This window comes from Gymnoscopelus braueri, assembly GCF_963280865.1.
Source record: "Gymnoscopelus braueri genome assembly, chromosome: 9".
Classification (NCBI taxonomy): Eukaryota; Metazoa; Chordata; class Actinopteri; order Myctophiformes; family Myctophidae; genus Gymnoscopelus; species Gymnoscopelus braueri.
In genome coordinates this window covers 13,923,053-13,942,225 of record NC_137610.1, presented here as the reverse complement: position 1 = coordinate 13,942,225, position 19,173 = coordinate 13,923,053, and the positions used below count along the sequence as shown (strand labels likewise).

The 19,173-nt window shown below is 41.7% G+C and overlaps 3 protein-coding genes across 3 annotated transcripts; all 3 read right to left on the bottom strand.

The window, feature by feature from the left end:
- Nucleotides 1-53: 53 nt before the first annotated feature.
- LOC308092525 (uncharacterized protein) lies at nt 54-1,763 on the bottom strand. The gene is made up of 5 exons (XM_080438463.1): nt 1,680-1,763; nt 1,327-1,506; nt 879-971; nt 340-431; nt 54-247 (listed from the first exon to the last, which is right to left on the bottom strand). Exons 1-5 carry the CDS (start codon nt 1,734-1,736, stop codon nt 172-174), a joined length of 498 nt encoding a protein of 165 aa, XP_080294589.1. The 5' UTR covers nt 1,737-1,763; the 3' UTR covers nt 54-171.
- A 2,425-nt stretch (nt 1,764-4,188) lies between these two features.
- LOC308092186 (uncharacterized protein) lies at nt 4,189-8,868 on the bottom strand (the record flags this gene model as incomplete). The annotated part of the gene is made up of 11 exons (XM_080438036.1): nt 4,189-4,469; nt 4,560-4,674; nt 4,834-4,942; nt 5,414-5,533; nt 5,937-6,077; nt 6,407-6,545; nt 7,544-7,719; nt 7,868-7,956; nt 8,037-8,225; nt 8,637-8,774; nt 8,860-8,868. 11 exons carry the CDS (start codon nt 8,866-8,868, stop codon nt 4,189-4,191), a joined length of 1,506 nt encoding a protein of 501 aa, XP_080294162.1.
- Nucleotides 8,869-9,390: 522 nt separating this feature from the next.
- Nucleotides 9,391-18,516, bottom strand: stoml1 (stomatin (EPB72)-like 1). Its single transcript, XM_080438458.1, has 7 exons — nt 18,225-18,516; nt 16,097-16,203; nt 15,253-15,402; nt 13,979-14,182; nt 13,238-13,448; nt 11,102-11,302; nt 9,391-10,308 (listed from the first exon to the last, which is right to left on the bottom strand). The coding sequence occupies exons 1-7, from the start codon at nt 18,367-18,369 to the stop codon at nt 10,112-10,114; spliced, it is 1,215 nt and encodes a 404-aa protein (XP_080294584.1). The 5' UTR covers nt 18,370-18,516; the 3' UTR covers nt 9,391-10,111.
- Nucleotides 18,517-19,173: the final 657 nt, after the last annotated feature.

Below are 19,173 nucleotides of genomic sequence, written 5' to 3'. Positions count from 1 at the left end.
AACAGAAAAAAAAGGCCTCCATGTTTACCTCATTTAAAGTGTTGTGAGTGACCCTATGTTGTAAGGAAAAGTATTGCTTGTTTTCTATGGCATCATTCCTTGAGACTAATTGGTATGGATGGGAAAATAATTTTGGAACGATTAATGTAGAATAATGTAATTGTATGTGGCTCAGTCTGCACCATCATCACTTTCCATGCTGTGGAGAGCTACTGGTCCCAGGAGTTCCTTGAAACCAGCAGTGTTCCTGTAAGATGAGACAGGAAAAAAATAAGACTAAGAGAGGAGGGGTGCAGGTCATATTTGTTTTGTTTGTAGAATTGTCTAATCATACTGTACCTGTCCCTTTTGGACTGCATGACTGAGGAGCGTTCCCTCCGTAGCTGCTCCAGTCGCTCTTTGACGACAGCCTTCTGCTGGCTCTTATCCTCCTTAGACACACACAGTCACACACACCCATACAAATGGATGTTTATCATGCTGTACTGCTTATCAACACTGTAAATGTGCATTCTAGGGATGCAACTGTTAATAGAGCAAATCGATTTGATCTATTATAAAAAAGAATCGATTTTAATAAAATAATTCATTTAGAAAAATGAAAAATGATTTGTTAATTAATATTGAATACAATAGCGAAAATGTGTGATGCATGGCGATGCATTGTGAGCTTGTACATCTGCTATTTTATCTAGTTTTGTGTTTCGATTTGTTGATATAGATATATATTTAAAAAATATATAAATTAAAAAATAATAATATCCCCCAAAACCGTGCTTCTCGATTATTTGATTAATCAAAAAAGTCATCGTTAGAATTATCACTAAGAAGATAATCGATAGTTGCTGGTGTATACGTGTGTGTGTGTGTGTGTTTACCTGTGGTAAATTCTGTGTGAGCTGCCATATTCTGTCTTGCTCTAGGTCCTCCTGTGCCTTCCTGTTCTGGACGATTGACAGCCGCTCCTGAACCTGAAACAAATCAGGATGTGCATTAGAGCAGTGTTTCGCAAACATTTGGGTCGCGCAACTGTTTTTATGGATCTAAAGTAAATATCCAGTTTTTTTGTTTTTACTGCAAAGATTTTAGAAATCTTCCAAAGAAATACGTTTAAAAAAAATTTAAAGATGCAAATTGTGACCTTGTACATCTGTTATTTTCTATTTTTGAGTGATAAGTGATTAATTTATGAAGATTTTTGTAAATTTGGAGCCCAGGGAGAGACTACATTTCTTTCATTTCACCAAGACGGCATTAATTAACTAAAATCAATACTTATAATAAAATATAATTTTCTCAAAATACCTCAGTCCATCTCAGACTCACCCTTAGCAGTTGTCTCTCTCTGTCTCTCTGCTGCTTCTGTTCCACCTTTCTCTGCATGTCCACCAGGCTGCGCATTGTCCTCTCTCTCTCCATTTCTGAGACGGGTTCCTTCGTTCTCTGTTCTCTGTCCGGCATCATCGATTCCTGTCTTGACTCCGTCTCTGGGATGCTATACTCTACCTGTAGACAGGTAGGAACCACCAGCATAATGAACCTTTTGGGGAGGATGCGTAATAAGGAAATGCCCATAGAAAGGCTTTACACAAGACAGTGAATTTTAAATGTTAAAAAAATTACATCTATGGCATCTATCAAGCACTCGTGTGTATACAAAAATGCAGTAACAGACTTACACTGGATTGTGAGATGTATCCAATGTCCTCAGCATAAGGCGCTTCAGGCCCTTTCATGTCCCACTGTTTTGACGCTGTTTGTGTGGGACTTAATTCCAGCTCAACTTCTTGTCCATCCATGAACCCCAAATGAGCTCCCACACTAATTAAATCAGAGCAGAGGTTGGCCTTGTTCACCCCAGTAGTAGGAGAGCAAGCTGAATGACGTGTTTGTTCAGCCTCTGGGGTTCCCACTACCAAAACATTTGTTAGCAGGTCACCATCAGAAGGGGCTTCTATTCGATTCTCTGGGGGCTCTGGAACTGCCCTGTCCATCAGGGTCTCAGAATCAATCTGAAATGCAAGACAAATTTGAACCGTTAGCTGAATGAGAAGCACATGTAACAGAGTGTACTGTAGTCTTGCATAGCCAGACAATGAGATCTCCACCTACTGATGTAAATTCAGGGAATGTACTAAAACTGTGTGGAAACAATTTGGACATTTTAAAAATAACAGCGTCACAGAACCAATGCAAAGACTTTATGGTGTTCCTTCATATGGGACAGTATCAGGATTGTTTTCAAAGCAGTGCATGTAGGTTTTTTACCACTGATTTTCTCTGGCATACAAGCCCATTGATTGAATTTAGATTTTCCCAGATGTATCTGTAGGATGAGATTTCTGATCATCTGGCTACGCAAGAATAGGTGCACTGTGGCACTGAACCGCTCATAGTGCAATCGGCAGGATGTGAACAGGATGTGTAGGATGAAGACAATTCTCTTTCCATTCTTTTTTGAATGCTCTATTTCAGTCAACATTCCTCTTTATATTTTTGGACGAAAAATGTCTCTTGCATTCAAAAGAAAAACGTGTTTCACATGCCTTAACAGTACACTGTTCCTCTCCAAGAATAGAGCTTGAACAACGAAAGAGCTCTTGTTTATCTCTGTTTCGAAAATGTGTATGACTATCTCTTTTAGTTTTTTACTTTTTTAATGTCATTTAACAACATTTACGGATGTGGCCTGCACAAAATGATTACACAAGCATTTCTATCTGCACCTGTAAGATTTGATTTCACACAGTTCTGTCAGTACGGAGTTACCGGTATACAACTATTTTTTATTCATTAACCTTAATAACAATATAGTTATTATTCTGTATATAAGAAGGCGGATTCTTGCGAATCTCAAAGTTGAAATATCGTGACATCTGCAATAGGTTTATACCTGCTGTTCCCCATCTGTGCCCTTTTGCTCGTCTGCAAACTGTGTGTATGGGTCACCTCCAGAACGGCACAGAGAAGAATCCACCTCCTCCGTGTGACTCCCTCGAGGGCCCTCTTCAAATTGCACGACTCCAGCTGTGCCGTGCGAGTCGCCGGTCCCTGCCACTGACTTCACGCTGAATTCAGCAACCTGCTCAGCTGCTGTTGTGCCTGCTACTGCATCCTCAGCCTCACTGTCACTGTCACTGTCATACTCTGGTGGCTTGCTCCAAGCCAGCGTGATCAGGGATTCCTGTTTCTCATAGCTCTGGGGGGTTTTCCTCAGACTGCCCTGCTGCGCTTTCTCTAGCGTTCCTTTATCAGTTGTGCGTCCGTCAGTGGTTGTGGCATCCGACATGCACAAGACCTCCAGGTATGGCACGTCCTCCATGGCTGCACCACAGCCTGGGGAAAAAATGTTAAATGGTCTGCATTTCTAAAATGGACACTATGCTGGAGTTACAGGTGCACGTGTGTGTACTGTATGTGTGTGTCCCTAAGTCTATGCCTGAGTCCCTTTTATGGTATTTTGTATCTCTGAATCTACAGTATGCTTGTGTTTGCTTCCAATACCTGTGCAGACGTCGTGCATCTCAGGGCCTTGCATTGGATTTGGCTCTCCACTGGCCTCTCCAACAACAGTGTTGTTGTTTTGGGGTTTTGCACTGCTATTCTGGGCTGTGGTTGGACCAGCAGAGAGTAGGGAGTCAGCAGTGAGAGGGTTCTCTGAGGTCAGTAGTTGGAATAGGCTGCTGAGACGCTGCTCTGCAACGGCAGTTTCGTAGTCCTCCCTCACTGCTTGGAGATGCTGTGCGCTCTAACCTCAAGAAGAAAGCACATATGTGAAAACGCATGCGCGCGCGCACGCACGCACGCACGCACGCACGCACGCACGCACGCACGCACGCACGCACACACACACACACACACACACACACACACACACACACACACACACACACACACACACACACACACACACACACACACACACACACACCACACACACACACACACACACACACACACACACACACACACACACACACACACTCTACCTATTGCCAGTCTGCACTCACAAGTTTGGAATCCAACTTAAACACTTCAGCCCTATATACTCGTAGTCGTATGATGAATAGCGAAAATAGCAGATCTACAAACTCACAACATATCACAATGCAATGCGTTGTGGGCTTATTATAGATCTGCTATTTTCACTATTTCTAAAAAAAAAATTTGTGAAAATGTTGAAAGTGGTTAATGGAGCACTGGGATTCCGTTGTAACCCACCATGTTCAATATTGCTGGCAGTACCGCTGAAATCTGGGCTTCCTGGTGCTCGATCAACTGTATCATCAGGACCAGGGCACACGCTCCCCACTGGGGTCTAGAAAACTCTGCTGGTACCTGGGTGTGGGGCTGAGCAGCAATCTGCTCTATTTGGGTACGGATGTGGGAGTGTGTCTGCAGTGTAACGTGGATTTGCCTCAGCCTTCTTACACAGCTGTCCTTTAAGGCAGCATGCATCTGTGGCTGTTCTGAATAGGAACATAACACAGATATAAAGCAATACCAAGTCGATATTGTCCGACAGACAAATGCACGGAAATGGAAGCACACAGAGTTACCCTCTCTCAGCTGGCCCCCGGGACCCTGCAAGTCCTCGAGGGAGACCCCATGTAGCAACCTGAGCAGGTACTTTTTCTCTTGCTCCTGACGCAGCACCAGCCACTGCAGTACTGCCTGTTGGGAGGTGCCAAGAGATGTATCACCAAAAAATGTGTACAGTATGTTTTTTTTGTTACATTGAAAACAACAACAACAACATTTGTCTCACATAAGTACATAAAACACATTTAATTAAAATTATATTAATAAATGCATACATATAATTTATAGCACCTGCTCTGGGGATACGGTGATAGAGAACTCATTTTTATTTCCGTCTTCATCTGTGTCCTGTAGCCACATAGAGGCCTGCTCCTTTCTGCACGGACTGCTGACACATGGCCTGAAAACACATGATGGACAGTAAAATGCTGAGGGACATCCTGCCTGCCTGCAGCCATCATTACTGTCTGTGCACATCAAAATGAGTTGCTGGTCTGCGCTGGTATGTGCATTTTAATTGTCATCATCGCCGTCTATAGCCCAGTGGTTCTCAAAGTGGGGTTCGGGGACCCCCAGGGGTCCTTGAGAGGGTTCCAGGAGGTCTCCAGCAAATTAATTTAATTTAATATCAAAATCAGTTGAACCACTTTAAACCTATTTTATACTCCAACCCTATTTTATACTTCAAGCTCACAGTGCATCATATCGCAATGCATTGTGAGCTTGTAGATTTTATTTTTTATTTTTATTGAGAAAAACTCTAACAACACAAATCTAATCTAACAAAATAGTTTCAAATGGGGGTCCGTGGCTAAATACAAATCAATTTGGGGTCCTGGACTTGGAGTTGAGAACTACTGCATTAGCCTACCATGTCTCCCAGGACTGTCTGGTTGCCAACAGAGCACCATAGGACACTTTCTCTCTCTGAGCTCTGAGAGCGGCCAACCTGATGTACAGACACAACAGCCTCAGGTCCTCCTTGTCCAGCCTGTTAAGGAGATACAAGCAAATGGAGCTCCTAAGTCAGGACCTAGCCAGAGCTGTGTTTCAGCGCATTAGACATCAACCTGAGTAAAATTTGTTTTCTAAATACTGTAATTGTTAGTGTTTGTTATAACTGATCCACAGTATGAAATGGGTGGAGTTTTACATACTGTACTGTATATAGAAGAAAATAAAAACTAATGAGCTGAGAAAGATAATCACATGAAAGTCAAAACTCAAACGAGGGACTTGTCTGTGAGCAGTGGTTTACCTGGCACTATCTGAGCTTAGCTGTGAGCTCATGTGAATCCACCCAACTTGTACCTCTAGCAGATTAAAAGAAAACCTAATAAATATTTGCAGATGTTTGAACCAGGTCTGACGTGTGTCCGAAACTCTCTATGTACCTCTTGCTCAGGGCTGTGAGTGTGTCCCTCTCTTGTTGACAAGAGGTTTGTAACTCAGTGAGGATCGTTATTGCAGACCATGATTCTTCCCTGGAACCAGAACCTTCTGGACAGTTCTTAAGAGACACTCCCTCACATGACCTGGGGAGAAAACCACAACATAACAAAAATATGTAATATCATATGAGACTATGCTTCCCCATTGCTGGCCAAGTACTTCTGCATTGTGTGTGTGTGTGTGTGTGTGTGTGTGTGTGTGTGTGTGTGTGTGTGTGTGTGTGTGTGTGTGTGTGTGTGTGTGTGTGTGTGTGTGTCTGTGTGTGTATCTTTCTGTTTATACATACATACAGTGCATACATTCATGCATGTCAGTGTCTGTGTGTCTCCATGATTAGTATATGACAGGAGCAGGAATGTGAGTTTAACTATGAACACACACTGTGCATGAGAATATGTGTGAGTTTTGTTACCTGTATATTTTGAAAGCTCCTGGCAGCTCGGCCAGATGGAGCAGGTCACTGCATTTCACAGCCTCTTCTGCTAGATCCCACAGGCGCTCCTCTTCCTTGTCTTGTTGCCATGGCAGCAGGGCCTCCCATGCAGTCAGACCTGTGGAGTTCCAAAAAAAGAAAAGAGTTAAGTCTCATGCCTAATTTGACACGACTGAAAATAACAGATTTTCAACTGAAAAACGTGGTAGTTCTATATTCTGATAGTAATCATTGCTATAGACTAGTGTTTAGTCAGTAATAGGGGTCTCCCTGTTTCCCCAGCTCTTTAGTAAACAGAAAATGCATTTTCCGGTCAGGATACCAATTTTATCCGGAGAGAGAACTCCTACAGGACACAGGTCCTCAGGATAAACAAGAGAAATTGGAAGTGATGAAACAAAGAAATGAGCTGACAAAATTGGAACTGGAACACTATAACATTTAAGCTGATAAATGGGTACTCTCTCCTGATTGGCTGAAATTGGCAACCCACCTGAACATTTATTCTCTGTTCATTAAAGAGCTGGAGAGATGGGGAAGCTCCTGTTATTGAACAAACACTCTATAACAATGATTACTATCAGAATGTAGAGCTTTAACTTAATACCTTGTTGTTTTAACCAGAAATATCACTTACCCAACCACTTAAACCCTTAGTTGACTGGAGTCCCCCAGGGCTCAATATACTAGGTCCGCTAATATTTCCCTCAACACCAAATCTCTTTGGTGAAAATAACCGATCTACAAGCTCACAACGCTTCGCACTGTGACATGTTGTGAGCTTGTAGATCTGCTATTTTTTGCCAGGCTACTATTTGTGGCCTAAAGACGTTAGGCAGTGATGTGCCTTAAAGGTCACAAGTAAAACACATTTTAAGTAAAAAAAAAAATTTCATTTGGTGAAGAAATTTCATGACATTTTATATTGTTGCAACTTTCTTTTCTTTTTCTTTTCCATTTGTCACATGACATAATATATTTTTCAAGTCATTCGCTTGAGAAAAAATACTTATTTTCAACTTTAAAAGTGTCAGACACCTCTTTCAGTTGCAAATACAACATTTTTTGTATCCTTAACTCTCGTATTTGTGACAGTTACGGTAACGCCTTCCTTACCGTGATGCTCCTGCAGCATCTCTGTGTAAAGCATGTGGGTGGTCACGTCATACTTCACTTCCACCAGCAGGAGGAGGTCAGACAGGGAGACATAACCCCAGGCCTGACCTCTGACCCTTAGCCCTTGACCAAGCCACAGAGAGGGTATGATGCTGTGCACACCCTCTGCTACCAGTCTGGGAAGACAGAATGGAGATGATTGGGGCAGTGTAGAAATAAGTAAGCAAGTCAACCACTTTGACCCTGGTGTAACTTTTTGGCCATGTTATTATATTATTAGGATTAGGATTGCAAACCATTTCTTTTGGTTAGGGTCATGGTTACCTGGCCCAGTGCTGCCTGGCTTTCCTCCTCAATCTTGATTTGTGCCTGCCTCTTCTCTCCTGGTCCCACTTCCCAGTCGGCTGCATTCTCTACATACAAAGCAAGAAACAATTATAGAACGCCTCCGACCAAGTGATCATCTGCTTCAGTGTGAGTATACTGTACATACCTGTGAGAGTTCCGTGTCAAGGCCATATGAAGTTACGGACTCGGAATCGGTTCTGTTCTGAGTTTGTTTGGTGCTCTTTGTGTGTGACTGCATTCTATTCGTGGTCTGGCGACTGATGCTGTGCTTTGTGTCCATCGTGTACACAGTGTTGAGTTTCCCCATATTTAGAAGCTGGAGGTCCCAGTAGAGCTACAGATAAATAGCAACGACTTTAGACAACGGCAGGAACAGTAGAGTGAGTGAAAACACTGTGTTGAAATATACTAATATCCCATCACAAAAAGGAACCCATTCAGCCACAGAGACTTTAAAACCCTAGGTCTGGTGAAATTCAAGAGATTCCAAATTTATTTATTTAGGTTTCATTTATTTTTAAGAAAAAAAACCTACCTCTTCTCTCTTTTGTCTCTCCCTCTCCATCTCAATGAGAACATCCAAAACCCTTTCTCCAATGCATGACCAGCCCTTATCATCCCCTGCAATCTGAACAAGAAAGAGCTAAATGAAAATGTCTTACAAACTATTTCCACACAGAATATCTTTGTCAATGTTAATCTGCAGTTGTGTGTTTTATGTGTGGTTGAGTGGAACGTTAGGTACCTTCTTTATGGCCATGTGCACATCCTCTTTTGTAGAAGGTAAGTGGAAAATTTTGTTGAAGAGAATGCACACGTCTTCAGAGGAAAACTCTGCTCCAACAGAGCTACCAAGAGATTGGTACAGACCGGCAACACAGTCCTAAAGAAACAACACAAGCAAATTGGGAAAGCACACAATTTGGAACAACATAGAAAGCAAACGGTTTCAATAAAACTCATCTTACCTGCTCCATGTTTTCACTCTGGTAACTGATAAATTATACAGGCTACTGCTATGGTTACAACAGTCCTGTAGAAAACAGCTGGATCAAGTTACCAAGCAACACAGTGACAATTTGTCGGTCAACAGATGTCAGATGGGAGCGCAACAGTGCCATTCCATCTGTTTGTAAACGGAAAACCAAATGAGATGAGAATGGACATTTGAAACTTCTAGTCCTCAACATTTCTAATTGATCCAATATGACTGAAAAAAAATAAGTTCCACAGATATGGGGTGAAAAATAACTAAAATGCATCTGCCATCCTGTAGGTGGCGTAAATGTCCCCCAAAACACCTGAACTGACTTTATGAAGTTCCAAGTGACAGCACTAGTACTCAGATAGCAAAGAGGACTGTTTCACATAAAAAACAAACATTGATTGAAAAATGCATTTTATTAATTGAAGTTAATTAATTCTCTTAATAGTCTACTCATCAGAGTTAGTCAGTTGAACCTAAATGACTGGTTGGCCTAAGGGTCAGCTGCACAGAGTTAGCTATTTCTGTAGCCGTTTCACTAGAGCCAGCTGTTCTCCCGTACTTGTGATACAAAACCCTCACAGCAATAAAACACAAGACGCAAATGACACAGGTGTGACTCTGAAACTGATGTCTTTGTTTTGGTAAAACACGTTTTTTTTAATTAAGTTTGTAGTATTGACATGGATTTCAAAAGGAAGCATTGCATGTTGTGCATTCTTATATACCACCCTGTAGGAGTAATAGCCTGTAGGAGTAAAATAATGATCCCTCTGCTTCTGTGATTCTTCATGGTTTGAACTGTTCATAGTTGGAACTGAAATGGTTGATTCATCTCATGTTTACGTCTGACTAATTTCCACACAAAGTCTAATTTATAATAAATAAAACATGAAACCGTTGCATTACACAAAAAAACACTTATAAATAGATAAAAAACATTACATTAATTGCATTCTGATAAACAATGACATTCAGCCAAGTTATTTTAGTCAAATAACTTTCTAAATTCTCAGCAGTGCAATCCCTTGTTGAAATCAACTCTTACATGTAAGCTCATTGGGATAGAAATGGGAGCCTAAATACAATTTTTGTAAAGTCAACTAAGGCAATATGTGAACAGTACAGTACAGTGCCATAATCAGAAACTCTTCCACAAGACACATGGCTTCAGCACAGACTGAACTTTGAAACTTCTAAATGAAATTGGTTGATTCACTAGGACACTGCCACAGCTATTGTCTAAGTAGCTTAATGAGTTCCTCCAACTTCATTGCAGTCTTCAGGTCTCCCTGGACTTTCAGTCTCCCACTGGTGTAGGCAGCATATGGTCTCAGGCTGCCCTCAAACATGGCCAGTAGATCCCTGTCACACATATTCAAGGTGACATCTGGCTGCTGGCACGGGGAGCCTACACCAACTGCACCGCTGCCTACAATGCACACACAGACAATAAAAGAAATGTCAAGGGTGCTTGGTGGCATCGGTCAGTTTAATATTTTTTTTTCCTTTTTTTTACAAAAATAGCTTATCTAGGAGCCGGAGGCTAGCTGTCTATAAAAAGGTTTGGTCTGTGTTGTACTCATCAGTCAGTGTAAAGTTTCTTGTGTAAGCTGCCAGTAGGCCAAAGAAGTACATCCATGCACTTTGTTTTAAACATCTTTTATATTTTCGGAAATGTAACTTTCATTTTATAATGGAAGTCAATGGGACTCTGACTGGGATGAAACGTTGCCCAAATTTCGAGTCATACGTCATAGACACAAGCTGGACACATTGTGGATCCAATTGTGGATCCGAGATCCACAATGGAGCCACGTTATTCCGAACATGATTAGATTTTTTTAAAAGGTAAGACATTTAAAGAATCAGACTGCATATTGTCATCACATCCGAATCAATCTCAACATGTAACTGGAACTATCTGAGGTCTATATGTCAATCAGGTGACGATGAAGCATTTTGGAATTGCGTTGTCAGCACTGTCTTTAGTCAGTAACCTAATAAGTAATGTGATGGGATTACTTTCAGTAAACTTTGGATTCTTTTGATTAAACTTCATTTAACGGTGTATAGTATTATGTATAGTATTTTTGAGTAATTCAAAGTACGTAAAGTAATCAGATTACATTACTTAGATTAGATTACAATTATATTAAGGTAATTTAGTTATCTGTTACAATGACATTTTTAATGTAACCTTCACAGCCCTGCTGAATGGTCACCTTGACTCAGATCCACGTAATAGCTGTTGCATTGTCCATCTTCTGAGCTGATGTGGAACTGGAAGCAGGCCCCCACCTGTCTGACCAAGGTGTCTGACAGTAGCAGCTTGACAACCCCCAGCAGCTCCTCCACAGAGCCAGGCCTGGCCACCACAGGCGGAGGAGCATCTCCAAGCTCATCTATTAAAATGACATTGTCCTCTAAGGACATGCAAGACATAGATAAATGTTATTACACTGCAGTGATATGAACAGAGTAGAAAAGAGATGGTGGAGATAGTCAGGGAATATTATCAGAAAAATGTCCAATCTGGGAATAAATTCCTTACCAAGACATTTCTTCACCAATGTGTTTGTAAAGGTGTCTAGTAACACATCTCACAAAGACTGAAATTCAGTTTCCCTCGGGGAATCTGTGACAGCTGCTGAAATTTGGGGTACCCTTAACCTTATGCGAGAAACATTTACAAGATGTAATTCTGCTTTAAGTAGCATGTGAGGGGTCAAACTAGGGTGATGATTCTCCATTGCAAGCATTTGTTTTGCACCAAAACCACTCTTTTGCAGAAAATCGTCTAAGCCCACCTTTCCAGCTCATTGCATAGGCTATGCGTTTTCTTTTCCTTTTTTTTTGGAAAATCCAATATGGCATCATCTTTCAAGACGGCTGCCAAATCAACAAGTCATATCTATATTTGTTGCACATTTTAGGAAACATTTCACCATTATAGCTGTCGTTGGAGCACAGGTCTCCCTTCTAAAAGAGATTATAATCTCAATGGGCAAGGCCATGAGTTTTGGAGGGGGTTTAACCATGGGGTGGAGAAGAGGAGAGTATATCAACAGGTTGAGTTGAAGAGAAGGTCAGAGTGATGAGGATGAGCATATGTGTCCGGGTAGCTCAGTTGGTAGAATTCTCGCCTTTAGACCATAAGGTCATAGGTTCGATCACGGGCACCGCCAGTTCAGCGTATGAGTAGCACGCTTTGAGTCCTATGTTGAGTGCTGAGAGATGATGTTATAGGTGTGAAGACAGAGAAAAAATCTAATGGTGGAAGATGAAGAATGAACAATGCTGTCTGGCGCTCAGGGAGGAGATAAGAAAGGCAGCCAGAGAGATGAAGAAAGTAGGCAGGAGTACAAGGAGATGAGGAGTAAGGGGAAGAAAGAGGTGGCAAAGGCTAGGTAAAGAAACTGAGAAATTGGACACCAAGAAGGGAGAAAATGATCTACACCGGATGGCTAGAGTGTAACGCTAATGAGTTTTGAAGGATGTGCAACATGTTAAGGTGATAAAAGACAGAGATGGAAATGTTCTAGCCGGCGGAGACAGTGTGTTGAGAACATTGAAAGAATACTTTGAGGGAATGGATGGAGGAAAATGTCAAGAGTTATTTGTGACAGAAGGTCACCAGTGAGAGGGAACATGTATAAGACGGTAGGTAGTGAGACCAGCCATGCTGTACGGCTTGGCAATGGTGGCACTGATGAAAAGACAGGCGGCACAGCTGGAGGTGGCAGGATGCTATGATTCTCATTAGGAGTGAGAAGGAAGGACAGCAGAAATGACTAAATTAGAGGATCAGCTCAGGTTAGGAGGTTTTTGGATAAAGCAAGAGAGGCGAGGTTAAGATGGTTTTGACATGTGAAAAGGAGAGATGAGAGGTACATTGGGAGAAGGATGCTGAAAATGTAGCTGCCAGGTAAGAGGAGAAGAGGAAGGCCAAAGAGGAGGTTTAAGGATGCACACATGTATCACCATTTGAACGATTCTCTTTTTTTTTTACACAAACAATGGTTTGTAATGACCTTGAAAAGTGGCTATGGCTGTTTTTAGCCCAAGGAGTGTTTTTCATGCCAAACAAATGCTTGCAATGGATTCAGAATCATGAAAAAACCCTAGTTTGACCCCTCACATGCTACTTAAAATTTAATTTAGATTTGTTTCCCTGCATAAGCTTAAGGGTACCCCAACTTTCAACAGCTGTCACAGATTCCCCCAAGGGGAATTCAGTCTTTGTGAGATGTGTTACTAGACACCTTTACGAACACATTGGTGAAGAAATGTCTTGGTAAGGAATTTATTCCCAGATTTCTTTAATATCCCCTGACTAAGACTAGAGTGTGTTGCAGCACCTTTCTGAGGCTGAAGAAGTCCACTTTGACCCATAAAGTGCATGGCCAGCTGCTGAATGGGGCCAGCAAGGCCCTCCAGCCCAGGTACTGAGGGAGGCATAATGAAAGGCCCTGAGGGGCCCTCCTCTGGGGCCTTTAGTAAAGTGCCCACTGCGAGCTCTACTCTGTCCACCTCCAGCCCCCAGGACCGAGTCATCTCATTGATGTCCACCTGTGAAAAAATAATAAATAGTTGGTGTAAATTAATTAAAGGAGTAGTTCACCCAAAATATTACTTATTTTCTATCAATTACACACCCCATGAAGCATTGAATTCATGGAGATTCTTTAGTTTTTGTCGCATTCCTAAGTCAGTCCAATCATTTGATTACCGGCGGAAAGATATATAGGAGACTCAAAGGAGTCTCTTTGAGTCTCCTACTGGAAATACACCCGGTCATCAAATTATTGGCTCAGGAATACGTCAAAAACAAAAATAATTCAAGGCTTCATGGGGCGTGTAATTGATAGAAAATAAGTAATTTTTTGGGTGAACTATTCCTTTAAGTCTGAACAGTCAGTAGGTAAACAAATCCAGTAAGCATTTAAAGTAGCTAGCTACATATACTTCATTGTACGGCGAATAGTGAAAATAGCTGATCAAGCCAATTTAGAAAATGTTCACCTATAATGAGATGCCCAAAATAGTGACACCAGGTTGAAAGTGGTTAATTTAACTCTGAAGGATCTTCCTGTCCTCACCCCAAGATATTCCCCCAGTTTCACTCTCTCAGTTTGGATCTCTCTAACAGTCTTCTTCCCCAGGCTTTGGGTCATGACATTCTGTGCTGTCAGCCTGGTGGATGCGTTGAGGTCCTGGACAGACACCACCGACATGACTGGGTTCCAGATTCGGAACTGAGTGTCTGCTCCCACCAACAGCACACCACCGTCCCGAGTAGTCACCTGGAATGGTAGAATTTCAGAAGATGCTAAAAAAAAACCTCTGAAAACCGTTGTTTTCTCTCCTTCGCCAGCTTGCGCCAAATTTAACACGCAGTTGTGTTCCTGATTTGGAACGCACCACCATGTTAAACGTGCATCAGCGTTCCAGATCAGGAGAGCGCCTCCATGTTAAATTTGGTGCAGGCTGGCAAAAACCACTTAAACCCTCTATATACTTAGTAAACTTGACCCTAGTTGGCTTTGCACTTGGTCCACTCTTTTTCCCCTCTCTACATAAAATCTCTTTGCAAATCTACAAGCTCACAACGTATCGTAACTTAAATTAAGTGCTCCCCCAAAATAGGTATGCTAGGGTTCAAGTGGTTTAAAGGTTGTTTCAACACATTGACTATTTTTTCCAGACCATCTGAACTACAGACATCTGTAGGATACCGGTCCGGTAGGGGTGTGCCGATATATAGTCCCGCGATATATCGCGATACGTTTTCGTGACGATATGTATCGTTTTGGGAAGAAAAAAATATCGTTTAGATTTTTATTTTTTTACAATAATAATAATCAGGCATGCAAACAGCCCCGAGGTGAAAGGGGTGACAACATGTTGTTGTCTTTCGGGTCAGGTGTCACACTATTGCCCTATTTGGATTCAAAACGGCTATTGTAGCTGAAAAGCTACAAGTTTGCATGTCTGAATAATGCAAAAACAGAATTATTTGTTTGCATTTGCTTTTTTTCTCCCCCACCCCCATATATTAAAAAAAAAGTGCGTATCGTATCAAAATCGTATCGAAGTTGTGAGCCCAATATCGTATCGTATCGTGAAATTAGTGTATCGGCACACCCCTACGGTCCGGGACTACCTTAAAAATGTTTATAGGGCACAGGTTGCGCCCTTTGTCGGATCTTAACGCAGTGGGATTCATCCAGGAGCTACAGCGGAGGGGCAGGTCCCCTGGCAGTGCCCAGCGGCTGCCCACTGCACTACTGTAGTTGAGATGGGTTAAAGGCAGAGAATGAATTTCCCCACAGGGATCAATAAAGTGTAACTTAACAGGTGTATCTTGGCGTACCTGGCAGGGAGGTATGTTGAAGGCCCGTGTACGCAGGTCTACTCTCTGCCATTGGTCTATGAGGGGCAGCAGTAGGACAATTCCGGGTCCTTTTGGAGGACAAATCCGTCCCAGACGGAACACCACAATCCTCTGGTAGTTAGGAACCGTCTAGTGACAATGTCAAACACAGAGTGTTAGGATTTACCTAATTAGGAAAGTGGTATTGCACTGGGTTATGTATAGCGTAGACCTAGAATGGCTGTGATATCACATTACATACATTTCATGTATTCCATATACACAGCCATAGATCACTCCCATGCCCTCCCGGGTAGCAGAGTCATCGCAGTGGCATTACAAGTTGTAGTGCTGCGTGTGTGTACTCACCCCTTGGGTCAGCTATTGTCCTCTAGTTTCATCCATTAGAAAGTTCTGGCAGAAAATGTGTTTAGACAAATACATAAATATTTCCAGGAGCTTCACACAGATTGCATCCTCCTACCCGACAGGCCTGATCATGAAAACTTCCTTTGGTGAGCAGGCACACAATTGGCAGGTGCATTGAATGGTGTAGGGTAATTAATCACATAGGTGTGCCCCATACATACTGTATGTGCTCACCAAAGGAAGTTTTCATATGTTAAGTCCTGCAATCATTTCGGGCCCAGCCGGGTAGGAGAATGTGGTCCATGTGAAGGTCGTAGAAAATGGATATATTTAACTAAACACATATTTTCTGAGAGAACTGTCAAACGGATTTGAAACTAGAGGACAATCGGGGCATGGCATGGGTATGATCTATGGCTGAGCCTGTGAACAGTATATACAGTATATAGGGCTAGGTTAGGTAATGCCCACTTACTTTCAACACAAACCATCCTGATATAGGAAAACTTATAAAGGTAAAGATGTAGACCAAGAAAAGGACAATCAGGTTGCAGATCCAGGAGGGCCATCCTTGCGACGAATCTACGTATCAGAAAGAGAGGTAGAAAGTATTAGATTATTAGATATGCAGACATGCTATTTTAATCGCTAGAACACATGATGCATTTTCATTGAGGGATTCATAGGCGGCATTCTAATAATTTGTAACCATGCGACTTGGCTCAAAACTACCATGACATCCATGCAAGCGCTAAACTAGTATAACGTAGCCACGGGCAGTGGTGTAAAGTAACTAAGTACATTTACTCAAGTACAATTTTGGGGTATTTTTGGGCGGTGTAGCCGCCCCTATAAGTGGGGTTGGGACACCTCATTAGTACACCCTTCGCTGTACTGTGATTGGCTCATAATTAGTACACCCCTAGCATTAGTACACCCCTAGCTGTACTGTGATTGGCTGACTCTATTGGCTGACTCTATTCAGCACTGTGATTGGCTAGCGAGACACATGATGAAATGAATAACCTATAAATAGGACTATAAAAAATAGGACTATGCACAAAAAAAACACTTTTTTTTTAAAGTGAGCTTCCATCACTGTGATGACCACTGTGATGACCACACCGCCCACTTCACACTGGGTGTGATTTTTTGGGGCGGTGTAGCCGCCCCTATAAGTGGGGTTGGGACACCTCATTAGCTGTATTGTGATTGGCTCATTAGTACACCCCTAGCTGTACTGTGATTGGCTGACTCTATTGGCTGACTCTATTCAGCACTGTGATTGGCTAGCGAGACACATGATGACATTAATAACCTATAAATAGGATTATGCACTACAAAAAAATCTTTTTTTTTTTTAAGTGAGCTTCCATCACTGTGAGGACCACACCGCCCACTTCACACTGGGTGTGATTTTTACTTTACTGGAGTATTTCCAAATGTCAGTACTTTTACTTCTACTCCACAACATCTCAGAGGAACATATTATACTTTTACTCCACTACAATTATTTGAAAACTTCAGTTACAAGTTACTTTGTAGATTTTGATTATTAAAAAACATCCCTATATACATTTCGGCCATTTGAAAATAGCCGATTTACAAGCTCACAATGCGTTGTGATGCGAGGCATTGGGAGCTTGAAGATCTGTTATTTTCAAAAGATTTTAATACATTTTATACATTTGAAAACTTGTGAAATGGGACAATTCTGCATAATGAGTACTTTCTACTTTTGGTACATTAAGTACATTTTGATACCAATACTTTTGTACTTTTACTCAAGTAAACTTTGAATTCCGGACTTTTACTTGTAACATTGCAGTATTGATACTTTTACATAAGTAAGAAACGTGAGTACTTTCTCCACCAAGTTGGGGCGGCCATAGCTGAGTGGTTAGTGAGCCCGCCTAGGGAACCAGAGACCCTGGTTGCCCCAGGTTCGATTCCAGGCAATCCCAGCATATGTGCCGATGATGAAATTTGTCCCTGAGCAAGACTCTTAACCCCAATTGCTCACAGGTTCTCATTGGAAACAAGACCGCAAGGACTTTCATGAACGACCTGTTAAAAGGAATTATCCTTTTTATCCTTAACCACTGGTTGTGGGACATATCCTCCTGGAAATCTAACTCATTGGTTCTCAAAGTGGGGTCCTGGGACCCCCAGGGGTCCTTGAGGGAGTTCCAGGGGGTCCCCAGCTAAATGATAGATTAGGCACCAAATGGACCCTAATGGTTCTGTAACTCTGAGAGTGTACAAATGGAACCAAATGGACCCTAATGGGTCTGTAACTCTGAGAGTGTACAAATGGAACCAAATGGACCCGTTAAATTGACATAAATGTTACAATATAAATTGCGGTCCAAGTGATAGACATGCCATTAAATGGGGGTCCATAGCCTAATGCATGTCAAACTGGGGGTCCAAGAAATTAAAATGCTTGAAAATCACTGGTATAGAGCCGTAAAAATCTTCTCTTATGGGGGTCCTTGGCATATCTTTTCAAATGGGGGTCCGCGGGCTAATAAGTGTCAATTTGGGGGTCCTTGACATGAAAAAGTTTGAGAACCATTGATCTAACTGATGTTAGTACCTACCGCTGAAGTCGTTGTCGATGACTTTAGGGATGTAGTCAAAAGAGTGTCCTTTATGTTGGTGGGGCTGCAGGCTGTCTCTCTCCACACACAGCCCTGGGTGTCTCTCGCTCTGTGATAGAGACTGGTACTGGTAGCTGCTAGACATTGTCACACCACGCACTACTCTATTACTATATTATTACTCTATTACTATATTATTATACTAAACCATTTCTCCAACATTTGCTGACAGGTTGTCGTCTTCTACACAACTAAACGTCCATTGTTGTTGTTCACTCGCTGCACTTCCGTGTTTTCCTCCATTCTTCTTCTTAGTGGTTTTAATTATTGACGGCTGTTGACTATGTGGTGCTCAACGTTACATTGGTGCATTACCGCCACCCAGTGGTGCAAAGTAACTAGAAGTATATTTACTCAAGTACTGTACTTAAGTACAATTTTGAGGTACTTTTGCTTTACTGGAGTATTTCCAATTGTCTATACTTTTACTTCCACTCCACTACATCTCAGAGGCAAACATTTTACTTTTACTCCACTACAATTATTTGAAAACTTTAGTTACTACTTACTAGTTAATTACTAGTAAGTAGTAACTAAACTTTTACTGTACTTTTACTCAAGTAAATTTAGAATCTGGGACTTTTACTAACAGAGTACTTCTACATTGCAGTGTTGATACTTTTACTTTTTAAAACATTTGAGTACTTTTCCCACCACTGCCCTGCTTCTAGAAAGCAGTGCAGAGATTCCTTGGTAAGATCCCCTAATTATGACTATGAGTAAGATTAACCTCTGTGTCCTGAGCTGTCCTCTACTTGTGATGTAGCTTCATAAGATAAGCTGATTAGGAGGACATCTTCCTCGTTCGAACAAATCGATGATCAGGGATGAACACTTCCAATAATAAGAACTGACATCAAATAAAGCAGACATTTATTATTTTATTTAC

Bases quoted from the DNA above. Each gene is read 5' to 3' on its own strand.
- LOC308092525 (XM_080438463.1), bottom strand. From the start codon at position 1,736: ATGAAAGGGCCTGAAGCGCCTTATGCTGAGGACATTGGATACATCTCA. The intron at 1,507-1,679 runs GTAAGTCTGTTA...ACCTGTCTACAG, and splicing joins GATACATCTCACAATCCAGT to GTAGAGTATAGCATCCCAGA. The intron at 972-1,326 runs GTGAGTCTGAGA...GATTTGTTTCAG, and splicing joins GAGAGAGACAACTGCTAAGG to GTTCAGGAGCGGCTGTCAAT.
- stoml1 (XM_080438458.1), bottom strand. From the start codon at position 18,369: ATGTCTAGCAGCTACCAGTACCAGTCTCTATCACAGAGCGAGAGACAC. The intron at 15,403-16,096 runs GTAAGTGGGCAT...CATTGTCACTAG, and splicing joins CAGGATGGTTTGTGTTGAAA to ACGGTTCCTAACTACCAGAG. The intron at 10,309-11,101 runs GTGACCATTCAG...TGTGCATTGTAG, and splicing joins TTACGTGGATCTGAGTCAAG to GCAGCGGTGCAGTTGGTGTA.